Source organism: the organism of the source record quoted next, unplaced genomic scaffold (genome assembly GCF_019419815.1).
Source record: "Pyrus x bretschneideri cultivar Hongxiangsu unplaced genomic scaffold, Pyrus_bretschneideri_v1 Contig21, whole genome shotgun sequence".
In the NCBI taxonomy this organism is placed as follows: Eukaryota; Viridiplantae; Streptophyta; class Magnoliopsida; order Rosales; family Rosaceae; genus Pyrus; species Pyrus x bretschneideri.
In genome coordinates, this window is record NW_025999513.1 from 97,720 (window position 1) to 123,738 (window position 26,019).

The following is a 26,019-nucleotide window of genomic DNA, read 5'->3' on the forward strand; positions in this document are numbered from 1 at the left end:
CATGCTGGGCTAGCCCATGCACTTTCCATTTTCTTGTTCTTTCTCTTTAATCTTTAATGCCAATTAGCTTGTATATATACCACCACTCCTCTTGGGTTTATAATCACTACATTCCAATTCATTGGAAAAATTAGATCCAAATTAAGCAGCAATCAGAGTATTCAACCATGAGATCTCAAGCTTTGCTCTCTCTTCTATTTGCCACTATCTTCCTCTCAGGCAAGAACTATATATATTTACAGCCATATATATCATAGAGTATATCAATTCTTTCTTAATCAATTTTTCCTTTTCTTGGTTGGGATTTATTTTTGTTGTCCTTGTCATCTATTTGATATTTGGAAAAGTAATGCTGGTTTTGGAGAAATGATTTCAGGACGCTCATTTTTTACTTCTGTACACCTTTATTTATTTTTATAAAGTTATTTATTGATTTAAATGATAATATATCGGCCATAAAAAGCTTTGTATAGATTATGTTATAAGGAAATTCGTGTGTAAAAATTAGGATCTGTTTATAATTTTTAGATATGGTTTTTGTAGACTTTTGTTTTTTTTTTTTTTTTTTTTTTTTTTTTGTGTGTGTGTTCACACACTTGTTTATTTTTATTTATTTCTTGTCTGTAATTCATATTCGAGTTGGGATCTAATTTGTGTTGGCATTAGCATAATATAAAGAAATTCAGGATCGTATTGATATGAGATATATTAATTTAATGTGATGAAATTCAAATTTGAAAGAACGGAAGTTTGATGTTTTTAAGATGATTTTTATGTTCGTTCTTTTGTTTTCCTTTTGTGTTGCATGACATGCAGGTGCTAATGCTGCCAAATTCACATTCCAAAACAAGTGCCCCTATACAGTTTGGCCAGGAACCCTGACCGGGAGTGGTGCACAATTATCTTCCACCGGATTTGAGCTAGCATCTGGTGCCTCCTCATCGTTGGACGTCCCTTCACCATGGTCCGGTCGCTTCTGGGGCAGAACTCGTTGCTCTACAAACGCATCAGGAAAGTTTGTTTGTGAAACTGCAGACTGTGCATCTGGCCAAGTCGCATGCAACGGTGCTGGTGCAATCCCACCAGCATCATTGATAGAGTTGACACTTGCTCCAGGTGGAGGACGAGATTTCTACGATGTCAGCCTCGTCGATGGCTTCAACTTGCCTATTGGAGTAGCCCCACAGGGAGGGTCCGGTGGATGTAGTGCGACGAGCTGCCCGGCTGATGTGAACAGTGTTTGCCCTGATGAATTGGGTGTGAAAGGATCAGATGGGAGTGTGATTGCTTGCAAAAGTGCATGTTTGGCTTTCAATCAACCGCAGTATTGTTGCACAGGTGCTTATGGGAGTCCTACGACGTGCCCTCCGACCGCATATTCAAAGATCTTCAAGAGCCAGTGCCCACAGGCTTATAGTTATGCTTATGATGATAAAACTAGCATTTTTACATGTACTGGTGGACCTGACTATGTGATAACATTTTGTCCTTGATAGAATTAAGTGTCCTTAGTGGCAAAAATATAAAATTAATTTCATGTGCGAAAAAAAAAATGTTAAGCATTAATATATTGTTGATGACTCGTCTAATCTTTCTCTATTGAACTTACTGAAAAATAATATACATACCTACTAGTACTAAAACAAATAATTATTTTACGTAAAGTTATGTTAAGGTATACTTTCAGTGTCGCCAGGATCTCAAAAAGCGTTAGTACCGGCACTGGTGTCAATGTGTGATAACTTTTCTCCTCTAAATTATGAGAAATTTTTCTAAGTACATGGCACATATGTTGACATGGAGTTCCACCAATAATCACTTAACACCTTTATATTTTTATTCTTTTAAATTTTAAAAAATGACGGCTGTTTCAAAATAACCTCAAAAAAAAAAAATTAAAAAAATTAAAAAAAAAAAAATCAAAAACTCACTAGTACCCTCAACCTTACGACACCAATCAACCACCCAGTGCACCCACCTCCATCGCCGGCTGGCGATTTTACTAGCTTCATCCGTCCTTTCTCTCTCTTTGACTTTCTCCTTTTTTATTTCCACTTCTTCTCTCTCACTCTTACTTCTACATAGAACCTAGGAAACTCCAACTCAGATCTATCGCTGAGATCGCCGGCATCCTTTGTGTTCTTTTTCTAGCGTAGAATAAATAAAAAGGGAAGAGAGAGAGAGAGAGAGAGAGAGAGAGAGAGAGAGAGGTGAGGGGATGGAGGGGATGGGTCGGGGGATGGTGGGGATGGACGTGGCGGTGGACGGAACGGAAGAATCTCATCCTTCTTTCTTTTTCTGGCGCAGAAGAAATAAAAAAGGGAGAGAGAGAGAGAGGGAGAGGTGAAGGGATGGGTCGGGGGATGGTGGGGATGGACGTGACGGCGGACGGAACGGAAGAATCCTCTTCTTTCTTTTTTAATTGTTTTCTGAAAAAATATTATTATTAGCATTCTAAAAATATTATTTTACACTCTAAATTTTTTATATTAAAAAAGAAAAATATATTTGTGAGGAATGTAAAATAAGATTTTTGAAATGTCAATAATACTTCTTTTCTGAAAATAAATATAAGAATAAAATACATATTTTAATAAAATCATTAACCCTAACTATCACTTAAAGAGTAGTAGCACATGTGTCAAACATTTATTGGTAAGGAACTCCATGTAAGCATATGTGCCGGGTACCTACAAAAATTTCTCCTAGATTAAAGCGTCAGAATGTGGATGGGTCAAGACTAGTGGCTTCGTGAGGGTAAGTGAACTGGAGTAAATAACAAAAATATGGTGATTTTTTTTTATTAGAATAATATGGTGGAATTGGAATGACTAATTTTTATTTCTATTTTTTTTGTTGAAATTGGAATGGCTATTTGGTGTGTACGGTTAGGAGTAGGATTCTTTTCTCCTCTTATTCACATCATTTTCCCTCATTTCTCTTTACATATTGTTTTTTGTCTTATTTTCTCTATAAAAAAAATCAATATAAGATGTTGACGTGGCTAAACCGTAATCGTTTAAATAAAATGGGAGGGAAGGGGAAAAAGATTAGGAGGGGAGAGAATCCTCCTCCTTGTATATTAGGCATTCATCTTCTATTTAAATTTCTTTTTGGTCTTCTTATTTATTTTTTTTTTTAAGATCATCTCCAATAAAAAAAGCTAAAAGTTCAAAACCCAAAAAAATGACATGATTTGTCAAAAAAAATCAAACTCCAATGAAGGTCTCGGCTAGAAATCTGCGGAGCTCACAAGCCAACTAATAGCAAAAAGGCCATCGGGCTGGCTAACTTCAGCCACCCTTCCAGCCCGTTTCATGGGCCCAGCTGCCAAACTTTAGTAATGGTACAAATCCAATGGTTGGATTTGAAGGCATCCAATGGTATAGATAGGTAAACCAGCGTGCTAACGTCATCTGGCAAACGAAATTTAAAAATAAATAAATAAATAAAACTAATTTTTTTCATACAAAATACCTATCCATTTTTACACCATCAATCTCTCACATTCTTTTCACCTTTACATACTATTTTACCTCATTTTATTCTATTTTTTCACCTTCTATTCACCTCAAATCACTCTTTTCATATACACACCTCTCTTACCTCTTCCAATAATATAAATTTTCACTTTTCATTATTTTTTTCAAATGGCTACATCTTCAACCAAAGAAGTTTGACCGCAAAAGAAAATGAAGCTCTTTGCAAGGCCTATAGATAGGTCTCTAAAGATAATGTCAAGGGTATTTGTCAATCAAGTGAAGGCCTTTGGACTAGTACGTCCAAAAAATACTATGAGTTTTATGAAGGCATCTCTCCGTCAAACCCAAGAAACCAGGTGAATTGTTTTTCCCATTGGAAAAAAAACTTTAACCGAGGTTGAACAAATGAAATCAAGCCTTGACAAAGGCTGAAAGGAGACATGCTAGTACGACGAAGTAATTGTTTTCACAAGTTCTTTTAAATAATTAATTACATTTAACTTAATTTCATAAATTAATCCTTAATTTTTGTAATTATATTTTTTTTGGCAACGCCAAGCAGAGCTATTGTATATGGACGACTTGAAAGAAAAAAAAATCCTTTTACTTATCATGATTGTTAGGAAATTGTAAAGGATGGGTGATATTTGAAGATCCACCTCAAGAACATTTGGTCATACACCAGTGCTTGGAAATGTTTCCGCTAATGTAGTTGGGGATTAAGACCTCTTGTCATTGAAGAAAATCAGTATCCAAGTTAATTTTCGATGCCTAGGGCTATGAGACGAAACAAGGCTAGGAAAAAAGGTAGGAAAATGAGGAGTTAGCCTTCTGAGAGGAAATGGTAGCCTCATTGCGATTAATAGCTAAATAAAATGTCATTACCTTGGAAGAAAAGAAGCAAAGACACGAAAAACGGGCAAAATAAACACAAAAAAGATGGATGAGAAGAACATGGCTAGTACAGCACGAGTACGACTCCAATGAGTAAGACACATTTTTAAGGAAAAAAGAGAGAAATTATGGTCTGACGGGAGTTGTTTTCAACATCTAACTATACTCTTACGGATGAAGATCATTATTAATTATTGTAGTCTTTAATATTTTAAGTTGTTGCATTTCAATTAAGTTGACGCATTTCAATTAAATTGTGATGTTTAAATGATTGTCTAAGTTGTGTAAATGATTAAAATTAAAAGTAGTTAAACTAAACTGCAAGCAAGTCATCAATTAGCATCAGAAAGCAAAACAAAAGCCACAATTCCGTGATTAATTAGCTGCGTGTCCTTCTTAATTTCAAATCACTAGGACCCTCATCCCATAATCCCAATTGTTGATTTATCATTTTAAGACTGGTTGCTGCTTAATCAATGGGTTAATGGGTCCATTGCTTTTGAAAGAAATTGATAATCCATGCATCAAGATCGTGATGTTTCAACTTGATGTTTGCTAATTCACAAGTAGTACTGTTTAGTTTCTAATCTACTTTGTCCTTTCAAATTTAATTGAGTAAATATATCTTAATTTCGAGAATATTTAATAAAATATGTCACAATACCAAATAAACAGATAACAACAAAATCTCGAGCCTAGGACTACTCCAGAAAGTTAATGAAACTTAAACAACATTAAACGGATAAATTAGGCCAACATTAGACATTGAAAGCTTATTCGACCTTGGTCCATTAGGCTGACTTCATTGGTTTTTTTGGCTCAAAAATGTGCAACAATATCCTATTGTAAGTTACTTGTTTGTGATACGCAAACATAAATTTCAATTGAAGTTAAATATAAATTTCAATTGAAATTAACATTACTAGCAGACTATGAAACTTAAACATCTCTAAAAAAAAAACTTTCAGTTTTTTGTGATCAAAGAATTTTATGTAAATTTGACTTTCCTCAATTCATCCTCCTAGGTCAATGGTTCCCTTTTCCTTATTTATTTTTATAACCAAGATTAATTGTTCTTTTCTTTTTCTTTTTTTTTTTTTTTGTGGTAAGATTCTTTTTTGCGTTAGAACTTTATATTGGGATAACTTTGGTCATAATCCCTGCCAGAGCCCACTTAGTTGTAATTACCACAAAGTTAAAGATTTAATTAAAGTAAAACAAATCAAGAAATTTAATTAGTGAATCCACCATTTTTTTTTTTTATGTGAGTACGTGAATGATGAATCCGAGTAATTTAATAATTTAATTGGAGACGAAATTACCGATGGCATGTATCAATTTATTATGGCTAAGCAGCTCATGCACTTTCCATTTTTTCTTGTTCTTTCTCTTTAATCTTTACAGCCAATTAGCTTTATATATACCACCACACCTCTTGGGTTTGTAATCACTCGCTACATTCCAATTCATCGGAAATTAAGTAGCAATCAGAGCATTCAACCATGAGATCTCAAGCCTTGTTCTCTCTTCTATTGGTCACCGTCTTCCTCTCAGGCAAGAACGGTTGGAATATGATTATGATAACATGATTTTCATAATATGTGTAATCATATATGAAGGTACAAGTGTACTAATATACATATAATTGTAGTTACATAAGTTAATTAATTAATAAAGAAAATAATATAATTACTTAATTAATTCTAAAAGGTTATGAACAATTGTATTTCAACGCGAAAAGTTATAACTTCCTCTGAAGAATACAACTCCTCCAGAAAGGTTACTTCCATCTCTATATTTTTGTCAAATCTCTTTTTATCAGATTCATTCAATTTAATTCAATATTCATTCTCTGTCTTCACATCATATTGTGATCGATAGTCTAAGCGACATCAGTTTCCAATTGTGAATTACCCAATTTCTATCATTGGCATCAGAGCCAGGTTTTTCATGAATCAAAACAATTTGACTAGTTGTTATCCGTGGTCTCGCCTTCCACCGTGGACTCGTCACATCACCCCATCGACTCATAATATTGAACAGCGTGGTCATGTTCTCCCACTGTGGTCACGTCCTCTAGCCGCGGTCTCGTGCTCTCGTGGTAATAAACCATGCTGACAACACCGTTATCCTCCAAGAAGAATTGTCTCTGCTGTTCGAGATTATCCACCGGGTTGCAGAACGAAGTTTTTCCAGAGACAGCAGAGAGAGGCACCTGTCTTTTCCCAGAAGAACTACTTCGAAAATAAAGATGAAGTGAATCATTTTGAAAATACAAAAGGAGAACTTGCTTTTGGGGAGGCTTCACGTGGGAAACAAATAAAATACAACGACTTTTGTGGTTCTGAACAATTTGACAGTGCATTCAAAATAGAACTTGCTTTTGGGGAGTCTTCACGTGGGAAACAATTTGATAGTGTATGTGAAAAGGCAAAAGTGGTGTGCATCACAAACTCAAAGTCAAGAAAGGAACTTCTCCATTATTCAGCATTCTTTGGTTCAAAGAAATAAGAGATTTTCTTTTAATTATGAGCACTGTGATAGTGCACGTGAAGGACTAGAAGACAATAATAAAGAGTGTTGTATATCAAAAAGTCCAATTCGCAGGTCCTTTGAGGTGGGGTCATCTTCAAGTAGGCCAAATTCGAAAGGCCACCTGCAACCTTTTCCTATAACATTAGTAGCTCCTTTCAATTCAAACTCAGGTTTTATTAATCCTGTTTACCCTAATAATTTTACTCATAAGGTTGATTTGTAGATTACTTTGAATAACAGTCACAAAGACCAAAAGTGGAAGCAAAGATTTAATTTTAGGGATCCAAGAGTTAGAGTGCTAAATCATTTGGATCAATATAATACTCGTTACGGTTTTATATATCCTAATTTGACACAAAGAGAAATTTCAACTGCAAGAAATTTAAGGGGACCAAGGCTATTGAGAATTGAAAGAGAATCCACTAGATGAGAAGAGGCTTCTTTTGTGCACGAAAATAGAGAAAGAGTTGATCACGCCTAGCCAAGTAGACAAGCAAGAAATCCACAAGCCTTTTATCGACGCGATCGCCTGAACAAGTACTCGTCTTTCACTGATTGGACAAAGCATATGTGAGTGCTTGCGGTATCTACTCCTAAAAATAAATAAGTCTCCATTTTCATTTTATTTTGTTATTTAGTCTTTAATTTATTAAGAATATTTAGTATTTGTGGCTTTTAATAATTAAAAGTACACTAGTAGTTAGTATTTGTGGTTTATAATAATTAAAAGTACACTTGTAGTATGTGTATTTGTATTTAAGTTTGTATTAAGTATTGTGTTTGTTTTGTAATTTTCTGAGCTATGGCAACTAAATCTTCCAAATCCGAAGTTTTTAAAATAGAGAGGTTGAATAATGTTAAGTATCAAATATGGAAGAGAATGAGCACTTATCTTTTAACCTATAACAAGACTTTGTACACTATCAAGGAAGAGAGACCCCTTGGGCCCTCTCGAGTTTATAATAAAGGAAGTTTTAATGAAAAGCCCGCGATATTGTTCACGTTAACGAAAAACCACATTTTTACACTAAAAAGTCAAACATGGTACTATTCACTTTACCCTTTATTTTGTCCTTATCGTTAAAACTCAAAGTTTTCAAGTCTTTTTCATTAGTTTTCCTTATAATAAATGGATGGAAGATAATGAGTTGGCTAAGGCCACAATCCTCAATTACATGGAAGATAAATTAATACCTCTCTATGAAGAATATGATTCGGCCCAAGAAATCATGGATGTACTTGAAAAGAAGTACAGCCCTAAATCTCAAACGTACATTCAGTTATTGCTTGAGATATACAATGGGACAAAAATGGAGGAAACTGATTCTATGGTTGATCATATTATTAAAATGGAAGTAATGGCAAAAGACTTAGCCAATGTTGGCCATCCAGTTTCTGATAAAATGCGAGTTAGTGTTCTTCTTGGTAGCCTCCCAAATTCTTGGGAAAATGTAGTTACTTCCATGACTTATGGTCAGGTTAAATTAACGACGAACACAAAGCTTGCAACGTTGGCTATTGAAGAAGTCCGTAAAAATTATAGGAAAAAGGAAAATGGACAAGGCAGAGCCAACCTCCTTATAGCGGAAGATTCTTTGAAAAACAAGCAACACATGCACAAGCCACATAGTAATAACAAGTGCCCAAACTTCAAAAAGTTTGGACACCGCAAGTAGAACAAGTTTAAAGGAAAGGAGAGTGCATGTTACAATTGTGGAGAGATTGGTCATTATAGGTATAAGTGCCCAAAACAATGCAAGAACAACAAAAATCCGAAAGAATTGATTTTGACTGTCTCCGAAGCACTCATTGCTGAAGATCAAGAACAATGGTGGATAGACTCAGGAGCAACTCGTCATGTATGCAAGGACAAAAGTTGCTTCATCAATTTCAATGAGAAAGCACTAGGAGAACATCGCCTCTACATGGGTAACAATACTTATGTCGATGTTTTGGGTGAAGGAGATTGCAAGATCAACAATAGTAAATCTACCATTGTGCATAAAAATGTTTTGTTTGCACCAAATATAAGGAGGAATCTTGTCTATGTCTTTGTCCTAGAAATGAAAGGTTTTGAGACAAGGTTCATGAATGGTGCTGTCACTATTGAGAAAAAGGGTTATATTTATGTAAGGGGAATAAGAGTCGATAATATGTACTCAATTTGTATTAATAAAAGTATTTCTTCCGAGTATGCCTTTGTCTCTACTTTTCATAATTTGTCATATTTATGGCATTTACGTTTAGGTCACATAAATAAAAATAAAATGATACATATGAGTAAAAATGGAATATTGCCTCAAATAAATACACATGTTTTTGATACATGTGAATCATGTATTAAAGGGAAAATGACTAGAAAATCATTTTCTCAGCATTGGATTTCTACAAATTTACTTGAGATAGTGCATACAGATTTATGTGGACCAGTGAGAACTAAAACCCATAGAAGAATGAAATATTTTGTGACTTTCATCGATGATTTTTCCTGTTATGGACATGTCTACTTCTTGCAACATAAAAAAGAAGCCTTAGACAAATTTAAAGAGTTTAAGGCAAAAGTAGAGAACCAATTAGGAAGATCCATAAATACCTTAATAGTGATAGAGGTGGAGAATTTGAAGCCTTTGATGATTTCGGCAAAGAGAATGGTATAAGGCATAATTATACTATGCCTTATACACAGCAACAAAATGGTATCACATAAAGAAGAATAATAACGAATTTAATTACAATTTAAAGAAAATCAATTTGTATAAGCCTAGGATTCCGCCATCCCCGTAACAATCCTATGCAATTTTACCAATTACTTATGAATTTCTACATACATGCTTTGAATGTTAGGTTTTCCTAATAAATATTTTCCTCGTGACGTTCAAGCAAAAACGTATATCTAACATGCAACCCGTCTGTGATGTTCAGATCAAATATAAACATGCAAGACTCATTAAACTTTGTGAAAACCTTTTGAAAAACCATGCAACCCTTAAAAATGTGATGTTCGCCATAAGTGAACTTACAATTACTAATCACAAGAAGCCCTCCTCAATTTCAGGGTGATGGTCCAACAGAAATTGCATCAAATTACTTGTCTAAATATCCTAATGGTGATCAATCATTAAAATATATAGATAATTTTAATCGCGGTGATTAATAATTCAAAACAAGCATGCATTCATTAATAAGCAAATTAATAAAACTACATATTCATGCTAAGGTTCATAACCTAACCGTAGCAAAGGAATTAGTTACGCATACTCATAATAAAAATCAAAGAAAATATTATTAAGAAGAAAAGGAATGAAAACACCTTAAAGTAGAAAATCTCCAAGAACCCTAGGAATTATTCTCTGTCTCCAAAGTTGCATAAAAGAAAGCGTAGAAAAGACTAAGAATGGCAAAGCAATATATTTGCTAAACCCTCACACAAACCTTAAGACATAGGTCTCTTATTCCAACTAGGAAACTAAATAATAATAAAATAACTTAGAAAATAGAGTCTTAATTAAGTTAGGAGAATCTGCACAGAAACTGTCCAGCCACGTTTTAACCTCAAATCTCCTCTAAATCTAGCCCATAATAGCTTGTTTTGAAGATCGGGACGTTTTGAACACATCACCAAAGGGCCACAAACTCATCCGAGGTCATCTTGGACTTCAAAAACGCAATTCAAGCCCAAAAATATCACTTTCCAGCATCTTGCACTGCTCATTTATTCTATTGCTAGAAAATCATCGCTTGGTAGAAAAATCTGATATTTTGATACGATCAAGCCAAGTGACTCACGAACGTCCTCCAATTGGAATTACTCCAAAATTCATCTATTTGGTCCTGTTTTGCTCCAGAGGAAGTCGAAAGTCCTATATCAAAAATACAACTCAAAGTATCAAAATTCTGCCAAAATATTAACCAAAATATACTAAGAATAGGGTTAAATATATAATATAAAATCTACTCATCACTTACCTTTACATTTTTTGGGTGATGCTTTGGCTACTGCAGCATATATATCGAATAAAGTTCATACAAAGGCAAAGCCACTAACTGTATATGAATTATGGCCTGGGCGAAAACCTGATTTATCAAACTTAAAAGTTTGGGGTTGTAAAGCGCATGTCCTCATTCCAAAGCCATTGAGAAATAAATTACAAGCAAAAACTTTGGAATGTATGTTTATAGGATATCCTGATAATTGTAACGGATATAGGTTTTATCATCTTGAGAAAGGATTGATCGAAAATAGAGATGCTACTTTTATTGAAACTACTTATTTGATTAATCCTATACAAGAATTGGAATCTTTGGGAGAAGAAAATTTTCATGCGGATGATCAAGATTTCCATCTTGATTTAGACTTGTCTCATGATCATGACATTGACAATGATCGAGTGGGAGACGTAAACATGGGTGACCATAACAATGTTGATCATGACACACACATGGATGATGATCATGATATTATCATGGAAGATATAAATAGTGGGAGAACTGATCAAATCAGTGGGGGTAAAAGAAAAAAGGAACCATCTAGAAGATTGAAAGATCACTTTGTTTTCAATCTTGAAGAGGTAGGTCATTTAGTGGAGATCCAGATCCAAGGAATTATAAAGAAGCAATGGATAGTTTTGAGTCTAAACAATGGCAACAAGCAATGAATGAAGAACTAGATTCCATAAAGAAAAATGAAGTTTGGGAATTGGTTGATTTACCTAATGGAAGAAAGCCCATTGGTTGTAAGTGGGTATTTTATAAGAAATACAAATCAGATGGTACCCTGGATAAGTTTAAGACTCAACTTGTAGTTAAGGGTTATACTAATAAACCCTGTATAGATTTTGTGGACACTTACTCTCCAGTTGCGAAGTTTACATCCATTCGTATTCTTATGGCAATTGTTGCTAGAATGGATTTAGAACTTCATCAGTTAGATGCCAAAACAATATTCTTGATTGGAGATTTGAAGGAAGACATCTATATGATTTGACCCGAAGGATATCATGTCAAAGGACATGAAAACAAAGTCTATAAATTAAGACAATGGTATTTAAAGTTCCACCAAGCCATTATGGAAATGGGCTACAAAATAAATCCATTGGATCATTGTGTTTACTCTTGGAGGTGCCAAGATAATTTCTATATGTTGTCACTATATGTAGATTACATCTTACTTACAGGTAACTCTATAGATATGATTGAAAAGACTAAGTCATATCTGGGATCCAAATTTGAAATGAAAGACATGGGAGAAGCATTTTATGTTCTAGGAATTAAAATTACTATGGATAGAGATGCCAAAACGCTATATTTGGATCAACAAAATTATCTAGATAAAATATTTAAAAGATTTATTATGCAAGATTGCAAGCCAGATAGTACACCTATTTGTAAAGGAATGATGCTTTCTAAAAATATGTGTCCTGGTACAGAAGCAAGACATCATTGATATGCAAAATGTTCCGTATGCCCAAGTAGTTGGAAGTTTAATGTATGCTATGACTAGCACAAGACCTGGCATATGTCTTGCAGTTGGATTGGTAAATAGATATCAATCCAACCTCGGAAAGGAACATTGGATGGCAGTAAAGAGAATTATTAGATATCTAAAAGGCACCCAAGGTATGAAACTTTGTTTTGGATTAAATGATCTGGATTTAGATTGTTATTGTGATGCAAATTTCGCAGGTGACTTGGATGACAGTAAGTCAACAAGTGGTAACATTGTCTGTTTCTTGGTTAAGTAAAAAACAAGGTTGTATTGCAAAGTCTACTATGGAAGTAGAATATATATCTTGTAGCACAGCGGTAAGTACTGCAATATGGGCTAAATGATTTATCGATAATTTAAGTATAGGTATACCTAAAGAGCACGTCAATGTGTTTTGTGATAATAAGTCCGCCATCTTTCTGATAAAAGTGGAGCAAATAGTTCCAAAGGAAAACGCATTGATATTAAATATCACTATATACAAGATATAATGGAGAAAGGAGAGGTAAAGGTCGATTACATACCCTCCGAAGAGATGGTGGCCAATCCGACGACCAAGGGATTGTCTCTAGAAAAATTCAGAGAGCATGTGGCTACAATGGGTTTGCAAAACATCTAGATGTGTTGTATTGTGAGACGTGCAGCGGGCATCGTTGTATAGTTTTAGGGACGCCTGAAATATGGACAATTAGATGCGACTCTATCTGGTTCTTTAGTACTTGGTCGGTTAAAGATAGAGGGCACTAGCGAGGTAACCATGTTATAATAAAATCGTCTTGAAAGTAAAATCCGTGATAAGCTTCAAGAAATAATTCATATAACACTATGGCGTGTAGTGCAGGACTAAGTCATCATTTGTAACCGGGTATGGATTGTTTTTCCTAGTTACTTGGATATGATGTCATTTTACTAAAGAGTAAAATGTTATCAGATAAAGTGGAATGGTGCGCACCAGGTAAAGAAGCCACATATCTGATGTTACATTCAATTTGTTTATGAGTAATACTCTTAAGAAACATATCAAAATAGGAAACCATTTATGTTTTCATAATCAAGTGGGAGATGTTGGAATATGATTATGACAACATGATCTTCACAATATGTGTAATCATATGTGAAGGTAAATCATATGTGAAGGTACACCATAACATTGGTGTACTAATATATATATTATTGTAGTGAAATAAGTTAATTAATTAATAAAGAAAATAATATAATTAATTAATTCTAAAAGGATATGAACAGTTATATTTCAACGTGAAAAGTTATAATTTCCCCCGTTAGTTAAACTCCTCCAGAAAGGTTACTTCCAACTCTACAAATTTGTCAAATCTCTTTTTGTCAGATTCATTCAATTCAATTCAATATTCACTCTCAATTCATATCTTTCATACCATACTATGATCGATGGTTTAAGTGACATCAATTTCCGATCCTGTGAATTACCTGATTTCTATCAAGAACTATACATATGCATATATATATATATACACACACACACACACACATATATATATATATATATGTATATATATCAATTCCTGCTTAATCAATTTTTCCTTTTCTTGGTTGGGATTTGTTTATGTTGTCCTTTTCATCTATTTGATATTTGGTAAAGCGAAGATGGTTTTGGAAAAATGATTTGCAGACACTCATTTTCTATTTCTACCGGCCTTTATTTATTTTTATGAATCTATTTATTGATTTTAAATGATAATATAATGGCCATAAAAGGCTTTGTACGGATTCTGTTATAAGGAAATTCGTGTATACAATTTTAGGACTTGTTTATATTTTTGAGATATGATTTTTGTAGACTTTTTTTTTTTTGTTTTTGTTTTTTTTTTTTTGTGCACACTCTTGTTTATTTTTATATATTTCTTGTTAATTTATATTCGAGTTGATCCTTAATTTGTGTTGGCATTAGCATAATATAAAGATAAAGAAATTCATGATCGTAGTTATAAGAGATGTATTATTTTAATAGAGGTATTCATCAATTTACCTCATGAACTTGTAAGGATTGGTCAATTTCCTCTATCAACTTTAATTTTGGCCAATTCTTCCCCTTAAACTCTCATAATTAGTCAATTTGCACCCTATTGTTAAATTTTTAAATTTTTCATCCATTCTTCTGTTATTTTCTTCCATTTCTCCATACTTTCTCTTCTTCCTTTTCTCTAAGCCAAGCCCGTGCTGGGCGTAAGCCACTGGTTAAACCCTAAAACCGTACGGCTGGCCTCGAGGGATTGATTGAGTATGTTAAGGACTAAGGGAGCTGTCGAGGTGATGTGGGAGAAGTTCAATTGGAGGCGTTGGGTTACGGAAAGGGGGTTGGAGCTAGAATCCTGTAGGAGCTTAGATGAGAGAGACTGAGCTAATTCGGACTGATCTGGATCTGAGGTCGATGGGGTGGAGGAAAAGAAAGGTTTAGAGCAACTCCACCCCTAAAGACTTTGCGCCAGCACCCAGCCCATTTATCCACTTCAGTGAACAATAATAGACCCTAATGAACAGTAATAGGCCAAAGCATCTCCACCGCAAAAAAAATATGCTGGCACCTAGTCTAAAAATGCGCTGGCACAAATGATCTCCACCCCTACAAAATGCACTGGCACCCAGTCCATTTAAAATATTAAATAATTTTTTTATAAAATAATAAATAAATAAAATAGTTTTAATTTCGGATAGGATTTTAACCAATCTCGTCACGCCACGTGTCATTATCCGAACGTACTATTTTTTGAATAGATTCCGCTAAGATTTTCAACCAATCCCGACAACCCACGTGTCACTTCCTGTTTACAATAATTTAGGCAAGATTTCGATAAGATTTTTAACCAATCTTGTCACGCCACGTGTCATTATCCGAACATACTATTTTGTAGATAGATTTCTGATAAAAATTTTCAACCAATCCCGACACACCACATGTCACTTCCTATTTACAATAATTTAGCCAAGATTTCGATAAGATTTTCAACCAATCACATAGTGCCACGTGGCATTGTCCAGAACCTCATCTTCTCTTTTTTTGTCCATATAAACCCTACATCCCTACATCCATCCTCACACTAAACTCAAACCTTTTTTTTAGCTTAGAATTCTTCTTTATCGTTTTCAAATCTTGAGTTCTTACAATGTCTTCTTCAAGGAGAGCGTATAAATAGTTGCAAGAGCAACAGAAAAGGTTGTTGGCACAACAGGAAGAATTGGTCGATCTTGACCAAGGTGGAGGTCGAGATGAGGCCTTCGCAATGGAGGAGGATGAGGATGATCACCATAGAAGGCGGAAGGCCTCACATTCCCGCCGTATCATGGAAGCTATGGGTCACATAGCCAAACCCAGACGTGCGGCAAACATCGATAGAAGAAGGGAAAGACGAGGTAAAGATCTCTTGGAAGATTATTTTATTCCCAACAGCATTTTCCCTGATCATGTTTTTAGACGTCGTTTTAGAATGCAACGAAGTTTGTTCGATAAAATCATGAGTGATGTTTGCAACCATGATCCATATTTTGTGCAAAAAAAGGATGTTTTTCATGTTCTAGGTCTTCTTCCTGAGCAAAAAATTATGGCTACCTTGCGAATGCTTGCATATGGAGCATCTGCAGATCAAGTGGATGAGATCACAAGAATGGGAAAAACAATAGTTCTGGAGTCCCTGATGCGGTTTTGCTCTGCAATTGAAGCCCTCTACACCAATGAGTACCTTCGGCAACCCACGCCAAGGGACATGTGAAGGCTTCTGAGGAAGGGTGAGATGCGAGGCTTCCCTGGCATGATTGGAAGCATCGACTGCATGCACTGGACATGGAAAAACTGTCCAAGTGCGTGGCAAGGAGCTTATGGCGACAGAAAAGGAGCCAAAAACATCATTTTGGAAACGGTGGCTTCTTTTGATACATGGATTTGGCATGCTTTTTTTGGTGTTCCAAGAGCTCAGAATGACCTAAATGTCCTTGCCCAATCTTCAGTGTTTGACGAACTACTACAAGGAAATGAGTCGAGATGCACATATTAGGTTAATGGTAATAAATACGAGGGACCATACTACCTTGCAGATGGTATTTACCCAAGGTGGTCAATATTTGTTAAAACAGTGCCACATCCGCAGAGTGAAAAAGAGAAACACTTCGCAAAGTGTCAAGAAGGGTGTAGGAAGGATGTCGAGCGTTGTTTTGGTATCCTGCAAGCTCGTTAGGCCATTGTCAGGGCTGCAGCTAGAATGTGTGATGTCAAGGCTCTTCGATCCATCATGATGACATGTATTATTCTCCACAACATGATTGTTGAAGACGAGTATGATTATGATGCCGTCGATGAATACGAGCCAGATCCGATGAATAACTCAAGAACACAAATCTACTATGCTCATGACCGGACCGAAGATCCCGTGCAACACGAGCCGTTGGAACGAGATGGACGTTACAATGAATTGATCGTTCAACGGTACACTTCATTGCAAGAGCCATACTGGCACATAACCCGTCAGAATGACTTGATTGACCATCAGTGGAGATTGCACGAAGGCGAAGATAATTAAAATAAAGCTTGTGGTTGAAGAATAAAGTGTATTGTTTTTTAAGTAATCTTATTTAGTGTGTGTGTGTGTTTTTTTTTTTTAAGTTTAAATAGTGAGGTTATGTAATGTTATTTGGTGTAATTTTAAATAAAGTTCTAAAAATAAATAAGAAATTAAATAAAGTTCTAAAAGTAAATAAGAAATTACATAAGAAATTAAATAAAGTTCTAAAAATAAATAAGAAATTACATAAGAAATTAAATAAAGTAGTACAAATAAATGCGAAATTATACAAAGTCTGTGGAGTTAGGATATGTGGTGCTAGGATCTTGGTTGCTAGGATTTCTGTAGCTAGAACCCCCTTGACTTGTTTCGGCATCTCTTGCACGCCTCCTTCGCACGACATCTTTTTTTTTCTGATGTCCAAAAATATTTTGAATTCGGAGACAGTCCTACTAAAGACTTGTTCATAGTGACACGATCTGTTTAAGCCATCCTTTCTTCTCTAAGCATCTCATTCTCTCGATGAAGTGCTTCTCTAATCATCTCGTTCTCTCGATTAACTATTTATCTTTGTCTCTCAGCCGCCGCATCACGAGCCTCAGTAGCTGCTATTATTGCTGCCATAGCAGTAGCTTTTTCCTCATCTCTAACCTTTTCCCATGCCATGTTCAGTTCACCTTGACGAGTAAGTTCCTCCATATATTTAGTGTAGTCATTTTTGGAAGAACTACCTTTTTTCTTTGATGCCTTTTTACCTTGAGGCCTGAGGGACTGACGAGTCGGTTGAGTGTCTGGCACTTCTTCAGGTGTCCCTTCCGTGTCTTCAAATGTGTTGGCTTCTTGTTCGGCTGTGTCTACTTCTGGCGAACTGTGTAGACCCATACCGTGCATGACAACTTCTGGACTGGTTGCCACAATTTTGTATCTAGGGCAATCTTTGACAATTTGCCAACATTCCCATTTGTTGAATGATTTGTTATGGTTCTTTGCATTGTAGAATGCTTGTGCTTGTAGTGTCTATAAAAATGTGGGATAAGATAGTATTAAAAAATACGGGTGTAACACAAATAAATAAATTAAAATATTGATGGACGTGGAATGCTTATAAATTACATAAGAAATTACATAGAAATTACATAAGAAATTAAATAAATTAAAATATTGATGTGGGTGTAACACAAATAAATAAATTAAAATATTGATGGGCGTGGAATGCATATTACATAGAAATTACATAAGAAATTAAATAAATTAAAATATTGATGTGGGTGGAATGTATATAAATAAATAAAAATATTGTTACCTCATCCGCTAAACTTGTCCCACTACGCAGATTACCAGAAGCATGAGAGATGGCGTTTTTCCAACAAGTAAAGGATGCGTTGATTTTTTCCAACGACCTTGAAGACCTTGACTAGATATGACATCTTTTCCATGTACATCGCAAAACGATTTCGTAATTTTACTCCACATTTCTCGCTTATCCATCTCATTACCCGTAATCGGGTCATGAGTAGTGCGAACCCAACATTCACCCAACGTAACATCTTCACTGAGCTTCCACGAAGTCATTTTTTTCTCTCAAAGTGTACAAAATATTCAAATGTAGAAAGTGTAGAAAGTGTAGAAAATATTGAAATGTGGTGTAAGGTGGAAGATGAGGGTTAGGTATTTATAGAAAAAAAAAATTAATTTTTTAAAATTTTTCTGTATTTTTTTAAAAAATTTCACAATTTTTAATTAATTTTTAATAAATTTTAATGTTGTAATTAATCTGGACCGTTGGATTTGAAAAATAATCAAATCCAACACCCAATCAGCTGCCACGTGGCCAATGGTCAAAATTCTGACCGTTGGGCTTTTTTATTTTATTTTATTTTATTTTTGGTGAAAAAAACGTGGACCGTTGATCTGTGATCAGACGGTCCATTTTAAAAATCAAATTTAAATTTTTTTTACCGTTGGAAATCCAACGACTCTAAGGAGGGCCACGTAGCCCTCACCCGTTCGAAGCCAACTTGCGCTGAAACGCGGGGCCCACGTGCTGCAGTGTTGTCTTCTACTCGCGCCCAGTCACGAGTGTTGTGCACGCACCAGCGTTTTGGACCAGCTTCTGGGTCTATCCGAAATGGGCTGGCCTGCTGCCTGGCATTGGCTGGGTGCCAGGCTGTTTCACGAGCTGGAGGGTTTGGATAGGGTGCCGGGCTGTTAATTGGACAGGGTGATGGGCAAAAAAAGCTGAGGTGGATCTGCTCTTAGAGAGAAAGAAATAGGGTAGAGACAGACAGTGGGAGCTTGTTCCGGTGACTATGGCAAGTCGGGAATGGCGGAAATGGGTGGGATTTTGGGCGAGAAATGGAATGTGGGTTTGGAGTGTTTGGGAAGACGATGACGATGAATAAGGTGGAGAGGTAACTGAGCAGGAGTCGGCGAAGTTGCAGAGGCTGTAAAGGCCACATTTTTAGAGAGAGGGGAAGGAGAGAGAAGCTCACTGTGAGATAACAGTGTATGATTGTTGGAGGAACAAAAACCTAAACGCTCCTTAGCTACCAAAACGATGCATTTTGGGTGAGTTTTCTATGAATTGGGGCTACGCCTAAGAACTAGGCATTCTACATCGCCAAGCTCTCTGCCACTCCCCTCTACGACAACGCCGCCCTCTGACTATGTGATAACATTTCGTCCTTGATAGAATTAGGTGTTCTAAAATACAGTTAGTTTCATGTGTGAAACTACTAAAAAAAAAAAAAAAAAAAAAAAAAAAGAATATTGAGCATTAATATATTGTTGATGACTTGTTCTGGAAATTTCAATTTTCCTTAATTCACTAGTTTTTCTCAGTTTCTTCAATTCCAATTACGTACATAATTTGTTAATGTGGGATGATGACTTTAGATTGAGAATCAAAAGATTTGGATGCCAAGTTTACTTAAATTCTCAAAGTCATTTATATATTTCAATGCTCTTAGGCATGTTTACTTTCAAGAAATGAAAATGAAAATTATTTTAATTCTTAAATTCTTCACATTTACTAAAATATAAGAATGGGAATCAGTTCAGTTTTATTTTCTAGTATTTAGGACTAACTTCCCTTTAGGTTCTCTCATTCCCTCCTTATTATATTTATGTTAAGTATACATGTCGTTATTCACTTTAAAATTGATCTATACCAAGATTACATCATGAACAATTCTCTGAGTTATTGGGTGGAGGAATGATTTGATCATGGAAAATATTCACTAACAGCACAATTTATAAGCCCCCATCTTTGAGTTCCTCTACTTTTGGTTCTAATAAAAAAAATAAGAGGTTTCACTAGTGAATTTAACTCTATTTTCTTTTTAACCAAGAAAAAAGTACGTTAAGTTTACAAAGTACCATATATAAGTGAAGTTCGAGAATTTTTTTGGTATGGACGATTATATTTTGTGACTATTTAACCGTATGCAGTACAGAAATAATTGGATGATATTTTGTATAGAGAAAAGGGCCTTATTTTGAAAAAAGAACATTTCAAGCCCAGAAAGTAGCCCAACACCAGTTGTAGTGGCCCAACCCAAAAGACCAAATAAAACTCTCAAAATAAAAACTTATCCCCCACCCTAAATCATCGTCTCATTTCCTCACTCACACTCTCCCTCAAAAATGGTTCAAACCCTAGTCCGAGCAATTGCCATGGCCGCTGCCACCACCACCGTAACCGCTCGCCACCCCACAATCTCTCTCCTCATACCCAAACGCCTCTTCTCCACTTCCAGACTCACCCAACCTCCCTCCATCCCATCCCTCATGCTCGGCCGTCGATCCCTCGCCCCTCTCTCCCACGCCGTCCGATTCCCTACCGCCACCACCCGCTACACTCCGATCCGCTGCCGGGTCAACCGCTCTGGCGGTTCTTACTCGCCCCTTAACTCAGGTTCCAACTTCAGCAAATGGCACCGCTATTTCCTGGCTGTGACTACGAGCACTGGCTCATCGTCATGGATAAGCCCGGTGGCGAGGGTGCTACAAAGCAGCAGATGATCGATTGCTATGTTCAGACCCTGGCTAAAGTTGTTGGGAGGTAATGGGTTCTTTGATTTCTTGTTTGGTTTTGCCGGGAAAATGATGAAAAATAACTGGAAAAAGAAAATTCACGTTTTGATATATGTGAATTTTATTTATAGTGTATTTCCTAAGTGACTTCTTTGTTTTTTATGAGAATTTTAGCTTATTTATTCTTAGCTATTGTTCTTGATGTGATGATGATAGATATGTATACTTAATGGCAAATAGAAATATGTTTGCAATTCAATGGTTGAATTTTGTTTTCATCTTCGGGTTTAGGTTTACATAATTATATTTAAGATGTGGACTTTTGTTGCTTGGTGTGGTGTGGCAGTGAGGAAGAAGCAAAGAAGAAGATATACAATGTGTCATGCGAGAGGTATTTCGGTTTTGGTTGTGAGATTGATGAGGAGACCTCAAATAAGCTTGAAGGTTTGTGCTGTTAAATTGCAGCTATGTTATAATTTCTAAGTATAATTAGTAGATTATGCATACTGTTTATGCAGGTTTATGATTCTTTTCTTGTTATCAGGCTTGCCCGGTGTTCTTTTTATTCTTCCGGATTCTTATGTTGATCCTGAATACAAAGACTATGGTGGTAAGTGTTTAAGGATCTAATCTTTAAGCACTGTGATTTCAGATCTCGTATGTTCTAATTTTAATCCGCATGCACCCACATTTCAACATAGAAGTTGCTTGAAGAGACATGGTGTCGGTTTTGAGCTCAAAGCAGTAGTTTTACTTTTTCAACTATCCAATTGAATGATGGAAGACAATCTGTTTTCCTTTTTTATTTGTATAGGTTACTATAGGTTACAGTTCGCCTGCATTCTTTTCAAGATTCGTTGTCCATCTTGGAGAAGTTAAATAGGCCATATAGGCATTATTTAACTTTGAATCCTAATGGACTTATATCAAATGTCTCTCTCGACTCTCCTGTACTTCTTATACTATGTGGAAATGCAGATCAGTGGAGATGAAACATTCTATAAGATTTTTTTAGTGTCGTGCAATTTTGATGCCATTCATCTTTCTTTGGGTTTGTGTTTATGAAGTTGCAGCCTCCAATATGTTGGTTATTGACTAACATTAATTTTTCAAAAATTGGAAAGACATCGTTTTTAGAAGTTTGTTTAGTTAACATTTATATTTCTTTTTGTTTAACTCCCAGTCCATCTTGGCAAAGCTAGTAGCCCTCAGTTGGCAATGCCTAGCTTTGAATGCTAATGGACTTATAATGATTCACTTCATCCTGTTCTGTTGCTTCTTGAGTGTTGTGGAGTTTCGGAATCATTGGAGTTGATACATTTCATGACCTTTATCCTTGAAAAGACAACCTTGCTGACACTGTAACTTGCAGTCCATCTTGGCAAAGCTAATAGCCCTCAGTTGGCAATGCCTAGCTTTGAATGCTAATGGACTTATAATGATTCACTTCATCCTGTTCTGTTGCTTCTTGAACGTTGTGGTGTTTCGGAATCATTGGAGTCGATACATTTGATTAGAATTTGTCATGTGATAGTTCATTCACCTCAGACTTGTAACTCCTATGCGGTTCCATCTTCTCTCATTCATTCGTGTTATTTCAGAGCTGTTAATTTTGATTTCTTTCAGATTATACAAAATTCCTTGTTAAAAAAAGGCATAACTTTTTATTTAGAAACAAGCATGTACATATCTGCATTGTATACTGTTCTCCTGCTAAATGGTTTGCCACTGTTGCATGTTCACCGCTGTTTTAAATGGATGCTTGTTCTGAAATTTGTTCATTCTCTCTCAATTATTTTCAAACTTCTAAATGCAACCTATTCTTGTAACTCATGATTGTAACTTTCTTTAATGCAGCTGAGTTGTTTGTGAATGGAGAAATTGTTCAAAGGTCGCCTGAAAGGCAGAGGAGGGTGGAGCCACAGCCGTCAAGAGCTCAGGACAGACCAAGGTACAATGATAGAACCCGTTACGTGCGCCGAAGGGAAAATGCCCGGTGAAATAAATGGAAGGCTAGCTATGTAAATATCTTGGTGAAAATGGGAGCTAGCTTTCTGAAAGCTCGTGGAGCCTAAAATCCTATGCTCATCTGGGTCACGATTAGTCCAAAGTTTGCTTAGTAGTTGAACGATTGAAGTTGTAACTGCGGATTTGTTGATCATTGTCCGCTCTTGTTAAACCCTTGAGTTCACGGTGAACTTGCGCCGAACCTTCAAAGCCATAAGCTATTCTATAAGTTGAACAACATTAGTATTGTGCGATTTGAGACTTTGTTAGTGGCCTCAGGCCATTTTCTTGACTGCTTTTTGGATGATCAATTTGAGGCTCAAGGCCCTCTCCTAGGGCAACCGTCCTCTTGAGCCCGGCGTACGAGCCGGGTTCTCTTTCATGTCTTTATATTGCCGAGTTTTTGGAGAAGAGAAGGAGATTAAGGTGATTCCACTAAAAAATTGAGCTAGAATGCTGCTGCCTTAGGCTTTGTCCAGCAAGGGAGCACTTGAATCTCATCATATCTAGGGTAAGAGTTCAATTCTTAGCCCCAAAGGAGAAAGGACAATCGCGTTTTGCACCCATGTGGTTTAGGTGTGTGACAATTTGGTCCATTTTTGTAAAAGATTTCATAAACGTCTCATACAAATGCAAATCCCTAGGCTATTATTGGTCACGTCGTTAGTTAAACACTTACTAAAATTTAACCAACGGAGGGACCAATGTGTAAAGATGAAAAAATCAGGATGATAAGTGTTTACTTATGTTATAAGGCTACTTGTGTCTCACACCCTTCGGGTTTGGGTGGTTTTCAAAATGGCTATCAAGTTACAATTTTTTCATATTGTACAATGAAGCTTTAAATTTTTTCGACTGTTTTGGATATAAATCTGATTTTTTACATTAAAAAAAGCGGGAGGTTGGAATAATAACATATAGAATTTAAATTCAATGGCTACAAAAGTTGGAAATAATATTTCGGTTGAGAGAGCCCACTCAAAAGAGGTTCAAGGCCCAGACGTTAAGCCCATCATAGCCACAGCCCACGCTAGGCCATGTCCCTCCAAAACCTGATCCGTTTTCGGAAATTACAGATAAGAGACCAAAGAGATAACCGAGCTCCCAGAGTTCTTCACTGAGCAGAGCAGCAATGGCAGCAGCATCGGCAACGACCGCCGTGTTCTTCGGCACCACCCGAACTCCGTGCTTCCGCAGGGCCGACGCTTCCAAGCGATTCCCGCACCCTTTCAAGGCGGAGGCAGTTTCCGACGTCGGGTTCGTTACAAGTCAGCTGAGCGGCGTCAGAATCTCCTTCGACATGTCGTCTCAGCTTCCCAGTATCTCCACTCCTTCCGTCCCCGCCCTTCAGCCCATCGTTGCCCGTAAATCTCTCACCTTCCATCTCCCATGTTTTCTCTGCTCATATGTTTATTAGAAATTTTGGTTAATCACTTTTAATTTTTGTTAATTATGCAATTTAAGTGCATTTTTGGAAAGTCTGCTTTTTCCCAATTAGACAATGAATTAGAGAATTGTTTTACATGTTTGGAAATTTGATGTGATGATAAAATGAAGCTCAACAAATTTTTTCATTTACTAATAATATACCCATTTGCCTTTGAAAATGTATCACTTTGTTATATGTAAAATGTATGCCTTTTTTTTTTATGAGATGATATTCTAAGCTACTGTAATCTACGGGGGAGTTGGATTCGAACTTGGGTGAATGCCGGGAACACTACTCCAGCCAACTAGCCTAACACATATCTGCTCATTTCGTTAATTTTTTTGGAGTGGGAATATAGGGGTACAAATGCATTTGCTAAGATATGGCATCCGCCTTGTAATTGCATTTGTTCTCAACTCTCGTGGTCAATTGGTCATTATTTAATTTACTAAGTTTCGTTAGAATGGTGAAAATTGATTTACATTGTGATTTGTTCATCCTTTTCAGGTAGAATTTGTCCTTTCACTGGGAAGAAAGCAAACAGGGCAAACAAGATTTCCTTCTCAGCCCACAAGACCAAGAAGTTGCAGTTTGTGAACCTACAGTACAAAAGGGTTTGGTGGGAAGCTGGGAAGCGCTTTCTTAAACTGCGTTTGTCGACCAAAGCATTGAAGACCATAGAGAAGAACGGGATTGATGCCGTTGCCAAGAAGGCCGGGATTGATCTTCGCAAGTTATGATTCTTGGTTTTGTACACTTGTTCTGTTGTAAGGCATGCCCGATCACTCTAGTTCTAATCAAACTACTTTTTGTTTCTATTTTACCCAAATATTTTTTCAATCTTGAGCCTTAGTTTCCATTACTGCAACCAGCAAGTTCTTAGCTCTCTCCGATGTATGCGTGGTCGATTAAGTCTATGACGATTATTTTCTTCAAGCACAAGGAATGTCACAACAGAGCAGGCATATTTCCGCAAATATAGACCGTCTTGTTTTTTTTTTTTATCTATCATACGTTGCAGATCCAACATCAGTTATAATTCTGTACTCTAGAGGGAAAAGTGAACCCGTCTCATCTAATGGTTAAAACAGCTGATGTATGTCGTACGACGTAATTTTCCCTTTTCTTTGGGTGATTAAAGGCATTTTTGTGCTCTAGTCTCTCAGTAAGAGCTGGACAGACCTTTTCAATTTGCTTGACATGAAAACTTGGCGTGCACTACTCCATGTTCAGATAATAACAGCAAGAAATGCGGGAATGGATGTTCATTAAACAGATCCCGAAAATATTATGAAAAAATTTGAAGTCACATTCACTTAGCTAAAGGCCCACGCTACAAGGCTCGGCAAAAATACTGCCCGTACTCGATGATTGCAGTTGTTAAGATGAAGCACTTTTTAGTTGGATGATGACAAAGTTAGGTGATGACTAGTTAGGGCGGCTCTGAGGCAACTGAAATTTGTGATTGACTAAAAACATTTGAAGAACAAGTTTTACTTTGTTTGAAAGAAATCAACGAATCGCCAATTTCCGTGCCTTCCCTTCCTGTTGATCTTGCTGAACTCTGTTACGATTTTGTATTTCATCGTTTTGGTCCTCATTTTCTGGAACGTCCGACCATTA

General features: G+C 36.2%; 3 protein-coding genes across 3 annotated transcripts; all 3 read left to right on the forward strand.

Annotated features, from left to right (window-relative positions):
* Positions 1-1,589, forward strand: LOC103948679 (thaumatin-like protein 1b). The gene is made up of 2 exons (XM_009359730.3): positions 1-219; positions 817-1,589. Exons 1-2 carry the CDS (start codon positions 168-170, stop codon positions 1,491-1,493), a joined length of 729 nt encoding a protein of 242 aa, XP_009358005.2. The 5' UTR covers positions 1-167; the 3' UTR covers positions 1,494-1,589.
* An 18,936-nt stretch (positions 1,590-20,525) lies between these two features.
* On the forward strand, positions 20,526-23,210 carry LOC103948680 (multiple organellar RNA editing factor 2, chloroplastic). The gene is given in 5 exon segments (XM_009359731.3): positions 20,526-20,853; positions 20,856-20,988; positions 21,307-21,404; positions 21,505-21,570; positions 22,818-23,210. Coding segments are annotated over 5 exon segments (723 nt in total). The 5' UTR covers positions 20,526-20,570; the 3' UTR covers positions 22,961-23,210.
* An 820-nt stretch (positions 23,211-24,030) lies between these two features.
* LOC103948681 (50S ribosomal protein L28, chloroplastic) lies at positions 24,031-25,219 on the forward strand. Its single transcript, XM_009359732.3, has 2 exons — positions 24,031-24,331; positions 24,904-25,219. The coding sequence occupies exons 1-2, from the start codon at positions 24,100-24,102 to the stop codon at positions 25,134-25,136; spliced, it is 465 nt and encodes a 154-aa protein (XP_009358007.2). The 5' UTR covers positions 24,031-24,099; the 3' UTR covers positions 25,137-25,219.
* The last annotated feature ends 800 nt before the right edge of the window (positions 25,220-26,019 follow it).